This window comes from Arachis hypogaea, chromosome 13, assembly GCF_003086295.3.
Source record: "Arachis hypogaea cultivar Tifrunner chromosome 13, arahy.Tifrunner.gnm2.J5K5, whole genome shotgun sequence".
Lineage (NCBI taxonomy): Eukaryota > Viridiplantae > Streptophyta > Magnoliopsida > Fabales > Fabaceae > Arachis > Arachis hypogaea.
The window spans coordinates 93,241,505-93,255,566 of NC_092048.1; the positions used below are offsets into that span (position 1 = coordinate 93,241,505).

At 36.1% G+C, this 14,062-nt stretch overlaps 1 protein-coding gene across 2 annotated transcripts; it reads right to left on the reverse strand.

The window, feature by feature from the left end:
• Positions 1 to 2,365: 2,365 nt before the first annotated feature.
• Positions 2,366 to 12,252, reverse strand: LOC112732387 (uncharacterized). Of its 2 annotated transcripts, XM_072212110.1 has the most exons (10): positions 11,613 to 12,252; positions 11,369 to 11,471; positions 9,313 to 9,413; positions 4,868 to 5,568; positions 4,497 to 4,735; positions 4,207 to 4,410; positions 4,026 to 4,118; positions 3,832 to 3,936; positions 3,314 to 3,715; positions 2,366 to 2,583 (listed from the first exon to the last, which is right to left on the reverse strand). In XM_072212110.1, the coding sequence occupies exons 4-9, from the start codon at positions 5,295 to 5,297 to the stop codon at positions 3,572 to 3,574; spliced, it is 1,215 nt and encodes a 404-aa protein (XP_072068211.1). In that variant the 5' UTR covers positions 5,298 to 5,568; positions 9,313 to 9,413; positions 11,369 to 11,471; positions 11,613 to 12,252; the 3' UTR covers positions 2,366 to 2,583; positions 3,314 to 3,571. The 2 variants fall into 2 exon arrangements, with proteins under 2 accessions (XP_072068211.1, XP_072068212.1); XM_072212111.1 differs by lacking the exons at positions 2,366 to 2,583; positions 3,314 to 3,715; positions 3,832 to 3,936; ... (2 more) ...; positions 4,497 to 4,735; positions 4,868 to 5,568 and adding an exon at positions 5,772 to 6,543 and having other exon boundaries at positions 6,622 to 9,413.
• Between the last annotated feature and the right edge of the window lie 1,810 nt (positions 12,253 to 14,062).

Sequence of the window (14,062 nt, forward strand, 5' to 3'; positions counted from 1 at the left end):
ACATTAGAAGGGAGCTCACTTAGATAGTAGTAATTCATAGTATTAGGAGTAGGAGTAGTGTAGATAGCAAATTCTCTCTTAGGATTTTTACTTCAATTTACATTGTAGTATTTTATAGCAAGTTTGATCTTGGATTTTGCTTCTCTAATTGTAAGTATTCTTTAATTCCTCTTTAATTACATCAATTTTGCTCTCATTTCCTTTGGTTCAAGTGCTTTGTCAATATTTACAATTTTAAGTTCTTAAAATTTTGATTGATGAATTTAGTGTTTTATGCTTCTCACTACATGTTAGCTACGCATGTAAGTGAGAAAGCATTATAGGCAAAGGGAATATCAACTAATACTTGATGCAAGAGGAAAGTTAAAGTATAAGTGAATAACATGAAGAGCATGTTGCATCATGTTCACGTGAGAATTGACACGAACAAGATTAGTGATAAGTATGAAAGCATTTGGTCCCATCCTAACTCAATGATAATGAAGTACAAAAAACAAAGAATAATGAATTAGAAAGGACTAAAGCACTAATCTTTTGTGTGGAACAAGTATGACCATTAATGCTAAACAAGTCACGAAGTACCAAAACAGTGCAAGAAATTCTCAACAATTGAGTAAGAGAATTCAACACCCTTATTAAAATAAGAAACTTAGAAAATAAAATAAGAATAAGCTATAAAAACAAAATTAAAATGCAAGGAATGAAAATAAGCAAATGCAATAAAAGAAAATGGAAGAAAAGAAAAAGTTTTTTTTTAGTATTTTATTTATTTATTTTATATATATATATATATATATATATATATATATATATATATATATATATATATATATATATATATATATATATATATGTTTTTTTTGAAGAGAGAAAGAAGAAGTAAGAAAGGAAGAAGAGAGAAGAAGAAAGGTAGAAAGAAAGAAGAAGAAAAGAAGAAAGAAGAAGAAAGGAGAAAAACAGGGTGAGAATCCACGCATAAGCGTCACCCATGCTTATGCGTGGATGCAACAGGGACAATCCACGCGTAAGCGTCACGCATGCTTACGCGTGGATTGAGATTGTGCTCCCAGCACAAATCTTGCACAACTCTCGGGTTTTTTGAACCAGGAGTTGCGGAAGTGCAATCCACGCGTAAGCGTCATGCATGCTTAAGATTGAAATTTTTTTTAGAAGCATAAAAACAAAATTTAACACTCTTCTAACATATAAACATTCTAAAGCAACTAAAATTCAAATTTAACAAAAATCTTTAAGTTTTTGAAAAATTTTCCAAAACAAAACAAACAAAACTTACACTCCAAGCAAAATACTATTCAACAACAACTATTCTAAACAAATCATGAATCTAATAAGCAATCTATTAATCAAAACAAAATGTATAAGAGTATAGAAACTAAGAAAAACTACCTACAATGGCAACTCAATTTATTCATTGATTATATCTACAAGAGAATGGAAAGAGTTTACCATGGTGGGGTGTCTCCCACCTAACACTCACTACAAAAAAAGGCCTATGGTCACGGTAAAAAACCGTGACCATAGCTAGTAAAAAGAGTGACCATAGATCTATGGTCACGGTTTTGGACCTATGGTCACGATTTTTTACCGTGGCCTATTCTCTCGTGGCCATAGGTCTATGGTCACGGTTTTTTGATCTATGGTCACGGTTTCAATTTTCAAAATCTGACACTTTAGGCCACGTTTTTTTACCGTGACCATAGCCTCTATGGTCACTCCTCCTTAAAACCGTGACCATAGATAAGGCTATGGTCACGGTTTTCACCGTGGCCATAGCCTCTATGGTCACCCCTCTTTAAAACCGTGACCATAGCCCTATCTATGGTCACGGTTTTTCTCCGTGGCCATAGAATCTATGGTCACCCCACCTAAAACCGTGACCATAGCCTATCTATGGTCACGGTTTTTCTCCGTGGCCATAGCCTCTATGGTCACCCCTCCTTAAAACCGTGACCATAGCCCTATCTATAGTCACACTTTTTCACGGTGGCCATAGAGTCTATGGTCACCCTCCTTAAAACCGTGACCATAGCCTATCTATGGTCACGGTTTTTCACCGTGGCCATAGCCTCTATGGTCACCCCTCCTTAAAACCGTGACCATAGCCCTATCTATGGTCACGGTTTTTCACGGTGGCCATAGAGTCTATGGTCACCCTTGTTAAAACCGTGACCATAGCCCTATCTATGGTCACAGTTTTTCATCGTGGCCATAGCCTCTATGGTCACGGTTTTTTAAAACGGTGACTATAGCCTGTTGTTGTTTATGAGATTCAATTTTTTTAAATTATAATCACATCCCAAAATGATAATAATCACAAAATAAATCTAAAAATAAGAAATTCAAGAAATCTAAATCATAAAAGTTTCATTATAAGATAGATATGTTTAATCTTTAGTCTAAACAACACAAATCCAAATAGAGTTAAATTTTTTCAATTACATGTAATACCTCAAAAAGTACATAACACATCAAAATATTACATTTACATAACTAAGGTCATTGTAAGACCCATCCTATGTGATATTTGTATGGGACATATTTTCTTCATCACATCATGTCTTCCTGCACGTACGTAAAAGAAATAAACATGTTAGATATCTTGCAAAAATGGTTTTGATAATGCAATACATATGCAGCAAAAGAAGGGAAACATTCATCCACAACAAGACTCAAGAATTTTTCACAACCATCATTCACTTCAAACAGCAGCTATTGCAAGAATGTAGCAGTAGTGATAGCTTAGACTCATAAATTCATCAAAGTTATCACTACTGCACAAATAATTCAGAATTTAAACATTCCAGCAGCAGCCAACACAAGAATAAGGCAGCAATAATACTATGCAGCAGCATCATATAAACCAGTTTAGCACAAAAGTAAAACAATGAAATAGCAACATAGGATCAATAACAGTTTAAACCTAATCAACAGCACGAAGCAAACTAATTTAGCACAGGGCAGATCAATGAAGCAGCAGCAGGAAACTAAATTAGAACAGGGCAAGTCATTACCAGCACAGAAAAACCAATTTCAGATAGAATAAATATCAGAGTTCAAACCTAAATCCACTACAAAATCAATTGACTACCTAACCACCTAATTCAACTAAGCTAACTTAGTCAAACAGCAACCTAATCAAGTAACACTAACATGGAGTTTAATCAAAAGGAAATTTTTAACAGAAGAAACTAATTCCACTCAACTTTGTAAACTCAATCCCACTGAAATTCATGATATATCATTTACCAAAAGCATACTATTAATTTAACTAGAAGTTTTGAACAGTACTTACTTCCATATCCTTTGATACATGGTTCGATCCAAGTGAAGGAGGAATGCTTCGCCGCACATCAATTGGTGCACTACTCGCGTCAGGCGGAGATTGTTGGGCAGCTTCTATCATTACTTGTACTTGTTCTGCACTCATACCAGGATTGACTTGTTGCAACAATGTTTTAATCAAGTTTGTTAAACCGTCCAACTTGGAAGTTAAGTTATTTTGATTTTTCTCCATAGTTGAAACCACTTCATTATGTTGTTGCTGCATTTGTCAGATTTCCTTCTCCTTTTTAAGAGAGGATTTTGTGACTGATCGACCATAGAAACGAACTCTTCCATGTCTCTCCTTTCCGAAAACTGTTTGAACTGCTTCATCATCATTGTATCCTGCTTCTTTCAAATTTTGAAGATGTTCCTATTACACAAAAATAGGATCAAAATAAATGCATGCACCCAACAGCTTTAGAATAAATAAAAATAGCTAACACATTTCTTTTTTGGTGTACTTTTCTAAGAGACTAAAAAACTAACAATTGTCTCTTGTGTTCCTGAATCAGTCTCTCCTTTTTTACTCGTACGAGTTACAACAAACATCTCAGATTGTGATGGATCTTCATTGTCCTCCTTCTTTGCACGCTACAAAGAAACCACCAACATGTGACTAAGTAAACACACATAACATGAAAGATGCAAAAATACTTGAAATAAAAAGCACAAAAAAATACCAATTCAGCGCGTACTAATTCAAAACTAACTGGACCCATTCGATGATTCCATTTTTGCTTGGATCTATTTTCACGATTTTTGTCAGAAATAACCTACATTTGTTGCAATATAAAATTAAATAGAGTTAGTTAAATACACGATACCATCATTAAAGCCAAGAGAGTTGTGAAAATAACTTACTTTGATGATATCAAGCCTCCAAAATTGAACTAATTTTCGAAAATGCAGTTCAGGTACAGTCATTGGACGATTTTTCATCATCTCTCTAAATGAGTTGTACGGTGTATAGTGATATTTCTTTATGTGTTTCTTAAATTGCTTCCATGCCTCTCCGATGGTATCTATGACCCAAGGCTCAGCATCACTAGGAATGTTATATTTAGACTACAAGTAAACAACGAATAATGTTATTTTACCATACATGCTAAGCCTATTTGTAAACAATTTAAAAAGGAGAATGATCGACTCACCTTTGCATAATCCAACATTGAAGTTTTAGTCTCAATGGACACAGCTTGCCAATTAGTATATAACAATGTGACCAAATTAGAGTTTCTTGCAAGTGTCCCCAAGAACCGACTAAACAATTGAACCTGTGTCTTTGTTGGGCCTATGGGTTTGCCATTGTACCATGTTAACTCTATTTGTGTCTCCAAAGCATGAATATGCTTGAGTTGGGTGGGACCACGAACTTTTTTCTTTTTGGTACCTATTTCCAATGTCGTTACTAGAAAATATTAACAAAAATACTAATCTAATGAATAAAAGAGTAATCTAATGAATAAAAGTTAGGTTGGTGCCTTTCACTATTTGCTATTGAAGAAAGGGATAAAGGCATTACCGAGTTGACTGTCACTACTATCACCAATGGTTGGATTAAGCTCATCATAATCATATTCATATTTTTCATCATTTTCATCCAATGATATCCCATATTTTTCAAAAAATTCGTCTAAAGTCATAGCAGGGATAAGAGACTCAATCTTATGTTCTTCTTTGTTGGCATCTTCTTCATTCGATTCCTTCATCGGCATCTTATTGGTCGGCTTCTTGCTTTGACCCTCAGCGTCATTGGTATTTATCTTGACTTTATTACCCTCCACCTTTGATTTCTTCATTAGCACCTTCTTCCTAGACGGCTTCTTCCCACCTTGATCCTCATGTTCAACGGCTTTCATCTTGACTAAATGATTTTCTTCGTTGGAGTTCATTGTTGGCATCTTGATTTGATCCTCACCGTCTCTGATGTTTGTTATCTTCTTGGTTACCATTTTGCTTTGACCTTCATCGTCACCTCTTGTCAGCACCTTTTTTGGTATCTTGCCCTTTTTCCTTGTCTCATGTTTACTACTATTAGCCCCACATGCAGCTAAAACATGTTCCCTTTTTATTTAAAATTGTTTTAGCAAGGAATAAGCACTTGTGAATTGAATTTTTCCTGAATTTTTGACTGGACTCCTCATCTTCAAGGGACTTCTTTGTGACTCTATTTGTGACAGGGTCCTTAACCTTTTTCTTTTCAAATTTCCTTCATTGTTCATACTGTATAAAAAAAAAACAAAAACAAAAAAGAAGTCAAATAAAGCATCAATACTAACATTGCCAAAATTAAAAGAAAGAAGAAACATTGTAACGCATTAGAAAATAAAGTAAACAAACATGTGGTGATGCATTAGAAAATAAACATGATAATGCATTAGAAAATAAGTTAAAAAATAAAGCATCATGGACAATTTGTGCACTACCTCAAATTCAGCATCACTTTCAAAATCATCAGACACTATTTCTTTGTCTTTAGGTTTGATCTTGTTCGGTGTCACATCAACAATAGTAGGTCGCACACCCTGTCTAACCAAGTCTACCTCACCAATATCACTTAAGGGTATCGGACTATTCGCCGATTCATGTGGCTCTCTTATATTAGGGTCAAACTGTAATTGGACACCAATGTTAAACAAGTCTCTGGGAACCGTTTTCATCACATAATGCTTTTGGGGAATATATGGATCTTTCACATAAAAGCACTGGTGTGCTTGGCTTGCCAACACAAATGGTTCATCTTGGTAACATCTTTTGTTGAAATGAACGTATGTCAACCCATAATCATCTTCCTCAGCCAGAAACCACTCACACTTAAATAACACAACTTTAAATTGGCTATAATAGTCTAACTCGATAATATCCATGATTCTACCATAATATCTTATATTGGCCTTGATTGGTTTTTTGTCCTTAACACTCGCAAAGCTTGTAGTTTCAGCCACCACAGTGACACCACTATTTTGCGTTTTCCGCATCACTTCTCACCGCTTAGTATGAAATCTGTACCCGTTGACAACATAAGCAGAAAATGATTTTGCAACTTTATTTGGACCCTTAGACAGCTGTCGTATCCAACCGGGAACATCATCCTTCATGGCACGTCACGTAAACCACTCGATAAAGTTTTCATTCTGATTTTTAACGATGTTCCACTTCCGCTTCCGCTTGTCTTGCTTTTGTTGCTCACAATGTTCTCTACAAGGAGTGTATATTATTATGTAATACTACCAAGATTAGTCTAAGGAATAGAACTAATGAGAAGTGCAAATTTACCTCATGTAAGGCTCCACGTTATCGCAATTGTTCAATACATATGCATTAGCTTGAAGGAGTGACTTTTCGTCCAAAATAATTAGTTGCCCTTTTTTTCCACCCAATGGACTTCCCTTGTTTGTGAACAAATTTGAATCAGGATCTTTGGTTGAAGTGCCTGCATCATTATTTCGAGATACTTTGTTGAATCTTGTTTTCACTCCCTCATGCAAATATCTTGAACAAAAAGTTAAACACTCTTCAGCCAAATAACCCTCCGCAATTGATCCTTCTGGACGACTTCTGTTACGTACATACCCTTTTAGTGTGCACATGTATCTCTCAATCGGATACATCCATCGAAACTGGACAGGACCACCTAACCTTAGTTCATTAGCTAAATGAATAGGCAAATGAACCATTATATCAAAAAAGGTCGGCGGAAAAATCCTCTCCAACTGGCACAAAGTCTCTACAATCTCCAACTCCAAACCATTAATCTCTTCTAACGAGATTTCTTTTTGACATAGCCGACGAAAAAAGGAACACAAGCGCACTAGAGGAATAGCAACATGATCTGGAAGAATGCTCTTGATTGGTATCTGCAACAGGTAATGCAACATGAAGTGAGCATCATGAGTCTTGTAACCTTAAAGCTTTCTCTCTTCTTGTTGTACACAACGAGAAATGTTTGAAGCACTTCCATCAGGCAATTTGTTTTCTTCAAAACACCACAAAAAATAGATCTCTCTCCTTTGGTCATGAAGAAGCATGCTCTAGCAAGTTTAGTTCTTTTGCCATCCTTAGTATTTATTGGGTGAAGATTCTTTCGAATGCCCATCTCCTTAAGATCATAACGAGCTTTTGCATGATCCTTTGTCTTTCCAGGAATATCCAATAAGGTACTAATTATACTGTCAACTATGTTTTTTTCGATATGCATTACATCAAGGTTGTGCCTGATCATACAGTGCTGCCAATATGGTAACTCAAAAAAGATTGATCTTTTTTCCATTGGCCTTTATTTTTGCTTTGCGTCTTCCCAGAGGCATTATCTACTGACTTTAGCATATCTAGAACCTCTTCACCTGTTAACATTCGTGGTGGACCCCTGAATTTTGTTTTTCTATTAAAAGATCTCTTATTAGACCTCCATGCATGATCAACTGGCAAAAATCTCCTATGGTCCATGTAAACTGTCTTTTGGCTATGTTTCAAGTAACAAAAAGAAGTATCATGGTTACAACAAGGGCAAGCTAACTTTCCTTTCGTACTCCAACCGGACAACATCGTATACGCTGGAAAATCATTGATTGTCCAAAGAAGTGCAGCATGCATTTGAAAAGTTTCATTCTTAAAAGAATCATATGTATCTATCCCTGACACCCATAGCTCCTTCAGCTCTTCGATCAATGGTTGCAAAAAAATATCAATATTATTACCTAGTGAACAAGGTCCAGGTATGATTAAAGAAAGCATGCAATATTCTGACTTCATGGACATTCAAGGGGGAAAGTTGTACACCATTAAGACAACTGGCCATGTGCTATGTGACACATTCATAGTTCGAAAAGGATTAAAACCGTCACTTGCCAAACCAAGCCTCAAGTTGCGTAGTTCTTTTGAAAAGTTTGGGTACCGACTGTCCAAGTTCTTCCATGCTTGGCCATCAGCAGGGTGCCTTATGCAACCGTCTTTCAAACGCTGCTCATCATGCCACCTCAACGCCTCTGCTGTGTTTGGGCACATAAAAAGCCTTTTAAGCCTTGGTATTAAAGGAAAGTATCTTAAGGTTTTCGTAGCAACCTTATGAACTTTATTCGGAAGCGCAAAGTCCTCTTCATTGCCATCCGTAGTAGGAGTCTGATTATATCGAGACTCTCCACAGATACGGCAAACTGAGTCATTTATGTACTCATTCCGATACAGCATGCAGTCATTAGGACATGCATCAATCTTTTCATAGTCAAGACCCAACTCTTTAACCATATTCTTAGCTTTATTAAAAGAAGTGGGAATGTTCAAATCAGGTATAGCTTCTTTCAATAACTCCAAGAGGGAGGTAAAAGATGTGTTACTCCACCCATGTAGACACTTCAAGTGGTAAAGACGAATGATGAACGATAACCTCGAAAATCCAGATGTACAATTCGGATATAATTCCAGACCTGCTTCGTCTACTAGCTTATAAAATCTCTTCGCATCTTCATTCAACCCACTGTTCCCCTCCTCAAGATTTGCCATATTTTCGAATGCGTGACGCAGCAACCCGTCAATATCATCAAGGCCGCCTCGATCATCCATGTCAGTATCTACTGCTGTTGGGATTACTGATTCCCCATGATTAGTCCATCGTTTATAACCTTCGACAAACCCATAGCAAATAAGATGCTCATATACGGCGTCTCGTTCACGCCAATAAGTGTTTCCACACTTTGCACACGGACATTGGATTTCTTTTCCAACCGGTTTTTCCTTTAGGAAGGCAAACTCTAAAAAACTATTTACACTAACTATGTACTCGTTCTCAAATCTTGGTGAATCCATCCAATCTTTTGACAAAACATGATTAAACCTAATAATGCAAATATCTGAACTTACTAAACATGGTCTAATAGGTCAATTATAGTGACAATCTAGCTACCATATACACACTACCTAAATAACTAGAAGCTCAAATTATAATATATATCAAGTATGATATAAACTTACTGCTTAGTTCCTTCATTTTGAGATGCCATTTAAAGTTGTTATACACTGTGCCACAATAACTACTCAACTCCTTTTGTCTTTACCAGTCCAAAAATAATATCCTGTATGCAAAACAAAACAAACAAATTCAGGAGAAGGTAAATCTATATGAAGAATTAAATTATTAAACCTCCCTTCCCTGTCTCTAAATTTTATTTGAAAAAAGAAAAACTATATTTTTAATTTTATTTTTTTAACATCTCTAAATTTTATTTGAAAAAAAAAACTATATTTTTTAATTTTATTTTTTTAACATCTCTAAATTTTATTTGAAAAAAGAAAAAATATATTTTTTAATTTTATTTTTTTTAACATTGGAAAGAGCATTAATCTTTAAAATTGGTCTTTCAATTTAAGTTTTATACGACATTAGCTGTACCTTAATTTTTATTTAAATTTATTAATAAATAATTTTTTTATACACTTGATTTTGACATTAAAAAGGGGTTATGGTTAATTAGAGTATGTAGGGGCACAGATAAGATAAAAAGGGATAATTGAAGGGATAATAAATAATTGAAGGGATTAAAAGCTATGTTGCAAAGATAAGATAATAGTAGGGGCACACATATATATAAGAGAAAATTGAAAATCACAAACCTCACAGAATAAAAAGTCAAAATTCACAAAAGTAAAATAGAAAACACAAACTGTTTTCAATTTCGGCATAACAAGCAGTCAATCAATCACATAGCATTATATTTATAGCAACATGTCTACACCTAATTGCAATTTTTTTTTTCATTTTCTTTTCCAAGGCAACGCACAAGCTGAGCAATGGTGCTCCTTGTTTCTATGAAACTATTTTATAAAAAGTTCTCATTACATTGCACAGCAATACTATTTATAATTACTCTTAATGATCCCCACTATCCAACAGCTAATTCCTATTTCAAAATACTAAAATCGAAAACAACAAATAAATGAAAGCAGCATAGCCATTTATTTCCAGCAATATAAGTAAACCATCACTAAATAACTAATAAATGCAACAATAATTTGCTGTCCGAACACAAATTCAAGTATAATAACAGAACAGTTTACATTCATGAATTGCAATATATCTTGGCCTTATGTGAATGCTAGAGTAGAATGTTTCAAACTAAATTAAAATAAAATTCATTCAAGTGAAGGCATGATATTATTAGTGGAACATCTCAAAGGATAAAGCTTACCACTTGCTGTCACAAAACTTTTTTAATTAAGGGATGAGAAATATAGAAGAAATAGTCATATAAAAAATAATTAGTTTTTTTTTTCTGTATTTGGGCCTTGGCACAAGATTTGTGATGAACAACCAATATCACATTACAAAGCTTTAAAATCTTGTATAACATTAAATACATAATCAAATGGCACTGCAAAAAAACATTGACAACTCTTGCAAGGAGAAATTAAATACACATCTAAACAAAGACAAGCAACAATTCAATATCACATTACACAAGCATGCATAATTTGATGAGAGCCGTGAGAGGCCTTGCTTTCTTGTTGAACAAGGTTAATTAACTATCATCACTGATGACGTCACCATAAATTTGCTGACAAGGACATAAGGGGAAACAAGGAGGAATGAAAAGCCAAGTTTTAGTCATCATCATTTACCACCATAATATACTATGTAATTTTGCCATCTAGACATAATATTTAGGGATACATTGATTTATAATTTACATTCTAGCATATTAAAAAGGTCAAATATGATAAGAGCAAGTATTTAGTTAAAATAGCCTTTATCTTATTTTTAATATTGTATTTGTGTGACATAGCAGTGGATTATTTTGACAGGGTAATACAACTTTGCTGTCACTCTCTACACAAAGAACTACCCATAGCAGAAACTACATCAAGATGCAGCTAGTGATTTGATCAACTCAAATATATAGTGACTTCCCCAACAGGTAGGCGGCATAAACATTCTAGATTTTTTAAGTTCATATATAAGTAGTTATTGATTGCAAAAATAAATCACACAATCCTGCATAAACTTAAACTAAGGTATGTTGAATAATTTTACCAAGCCGTGGCTGAGAGTTGTGATATATAACTTCTCCCGCTTCAATACCAGTCTCCTCCCATGTTCTCTTCTCACATGCAGCTTCATCCAAACTTTCTCCAACCTAAATACAACAAGTGGATACATGCAAATTAAACTTCTACATGTGTGTACAACTAATTAAAACTATAAAAACTAGAAAATGATCTATGCAAACTTAGGCCAATAAAACCTAGTTCTATTTCTGCCAATCCAATATGCTTACCACTTAATAGCATCAAAGGTATTAAAACCCTATTGCTGAACTTGAAAATATTTACACGAGCACCCAAACTCTATTGCTTCTGCTGAACTTGAAAAGAGTACACATGGTGAGCTCACGGTGACAGAGAGCTCGCGGTGAGGCAGAGACACGACGCGAAGCAGTGACGGCAGCACATGACGCGAAATAGGGAAGCAACAACAAGCCTCGTGAGGAGGCAAAGAAGCAATGACGACCCTCGGCTCACGCAGTGAAGAGAGACAGAGTTCAGGTCCGCGATGGAGGGTTTTTGCCTTCGGCGATGGTTGGAGCTGGGAGAAAGGGAAACGGCGCAATGGAGAGAGACTGAGTTGAGCTCCGAAGGAGGTAGAAGAAGAAGAAGAAGAACGAAACGGTACACCACCACACACAAGGGTTTCGATGGCTAGCTAGGGATTTCTTCTTTTTCTTTTTTTTTTCTAAGTTACCAACTGGGACTAATGGGGATTTTGGGAGGGAAGGGGGAATTTTGGGAGGGAGGGAAAACGGCCACGTTTTGGTTTTGGGGAGGGATGATAAAAATAAATGAAAAAAATGGGATTTTAACTAAAGAGAAGAAACGATGCAGTTTTGGGATACCTATAAAAATAAAATTAAAAAAACCGTGGCTATAGGGTACTTTAGGCCACCTTTAATAACCGTGACCATAGATACCTTTAGGTCACTTACCAAAACCGTGACCATAGACCCTTTTAGGTCACCCTTTTGAAAACCGTGACCATAGACCTTTTTAGGCAACCCCTCAAAACTGTGACCATAGACCCCTTTAGGCCACCCCCAAAAACCGTGACCATAGACCCTTTTAGGTCACCCTTTTTGGTCACTGTAAAAAACCGTGACCATAGACCCCTTTAGGTCACCCCAAAACCGTGACCATAGACCTCTTTAGGTCACTCCAAAAAACCGTGACCATAGACCTCTTTAGGTCACCACAAAAAACCGTGACCATAGACCATTTTAGGTCACCCTTTTTTGAAAAACCGTGACCATAGGTCCTTTTTTGTCACTGTAAAAAACCGTGACCATAGACCGCTTTAGGTCACCCCCCAAAACCGTGACCATAGACCCTTTTAGGCCACCCTTTTTTAAAAAACCGTGACCATAGGTACTCTATGGTCACCCTTTTTCTAAAAACCGTGACCATAGAGGGTCTATGGTCACGGTTTTTTACCGTGACCAAAAAAACCGTGGCCATAGACCCAAAATGTTGTAGTGACTTTTATTTATTGTCCTTAAGTTGGACCTTTGGTGGGGCTTTTCTATGGTGGCTTACTCCACCTTTGAATCCTAAAATTTGAGCTTCCTTCCACTATGCACCTTGCTTCTTATTGCCAACCAACACCCAACTCTTTTCTACTTTCCAACCCACACATAGTTTTAAGTTGACCATCCGTTTCTAATAATGCATATTGATATAGGCCAAGGAAATTAAAGGATGAGATGGTTACCCATTCAACTTGTAATTTGGATGGTGACTTAGCAAGGAAGATATCTAATGGTCTTGACATTGTAGGCTCCACTTCCTTTGGCTCCTCCTTGATGACTTCCATCTTTTGACAACTTTCTTCAATTTCCTCTTGTTTGCTAACTTCTTCCAACTCCTTCTCATTAATCAAATTATGTGTTGGAGATTGCGCACCCTCCTCAACATCAGTTTCACATTCAATGGAAAAGGCTTCAACAAGATCACCATTGTCACTTGGTGTAGAGTTGTCTTCAATGATGGAGTTTCCTTCTTGTTCAACCTCCCCTAGATCTTCTTCAACTTCTTCTACTTCAACAATCTCCATCCCTTCCACTTGTTGCAAAATACACTTCATTTCCTTGTTCTCAAGTTGAGAATCCAAAATTTCCTTCATGATACTGTCCTTGGTTGATTTTTCACATTCATCATGTGGTTGAAGAGGAGATACACTAAATCTTGGAGGTTGGAAGGTGTTTTGGTTTAGGTGGAAGTATACGGGACATAAGTTCTTGGAGGGTAAAGGTGAAACTAGTGAGTGCGGTTTGGAGCTCTTCTTGCTCTTGCGGAATGATACCAAGTGTATCATCCATGGGAACTTGGTTTGAAGGGTAAAGATGTTGGGGTGGTGGTGATTCAATGGTTGCTTGTTCATAATTATCACAAGGATATGCATAGGGGGAATATGGACTAGGATTGTGTGGAGGCAATTGGTGAAAATAGGATGTGGATTGAGAATATGGTGGTTGGAATGATGGTGTTTGAGGACTATGCTGAGAGTATAGTGCATGGAATGATGGTGGTTGAGTGGCATAATCATGATAAGAACCATCATATCCATTGGAATGATATGCATTATAGGAAGGATTACCATCATAGTAGCTTGAATAAGGAGGTTGCCATGGTGATTGCTCATATGGATGTGGCTCCCTTCTCAAGAATTCATCTCTCC

What these genes read in the sequence shown, in the direction of transcription:
- LOC112732387 (XM_072212110.1), bottom strand. Translation starts at nt 5,297, where the DNA reads ATGGTAACCAAGAAGATAACAAACATCAGAGACGGTGAGGATCAAATC. An exon ending in CAATGTTGGATTATGCAAAG is followed by an intron (nt 4,411 to 4,496) that starts GTGAGTCGATCA and finishes GTTTACTTGTAG; the next exon opens with TCTAAATATAACATTCCTAG. An exon ending in AATTAGTACGCGCTGAATTG is followed by an intron (nt 3,937 to 4,025) that starts GTATTTTTTTGT and finishes GTTTCTTTGTAG; the next exon opens with CGTGCAAAGAAGGAGGACAA.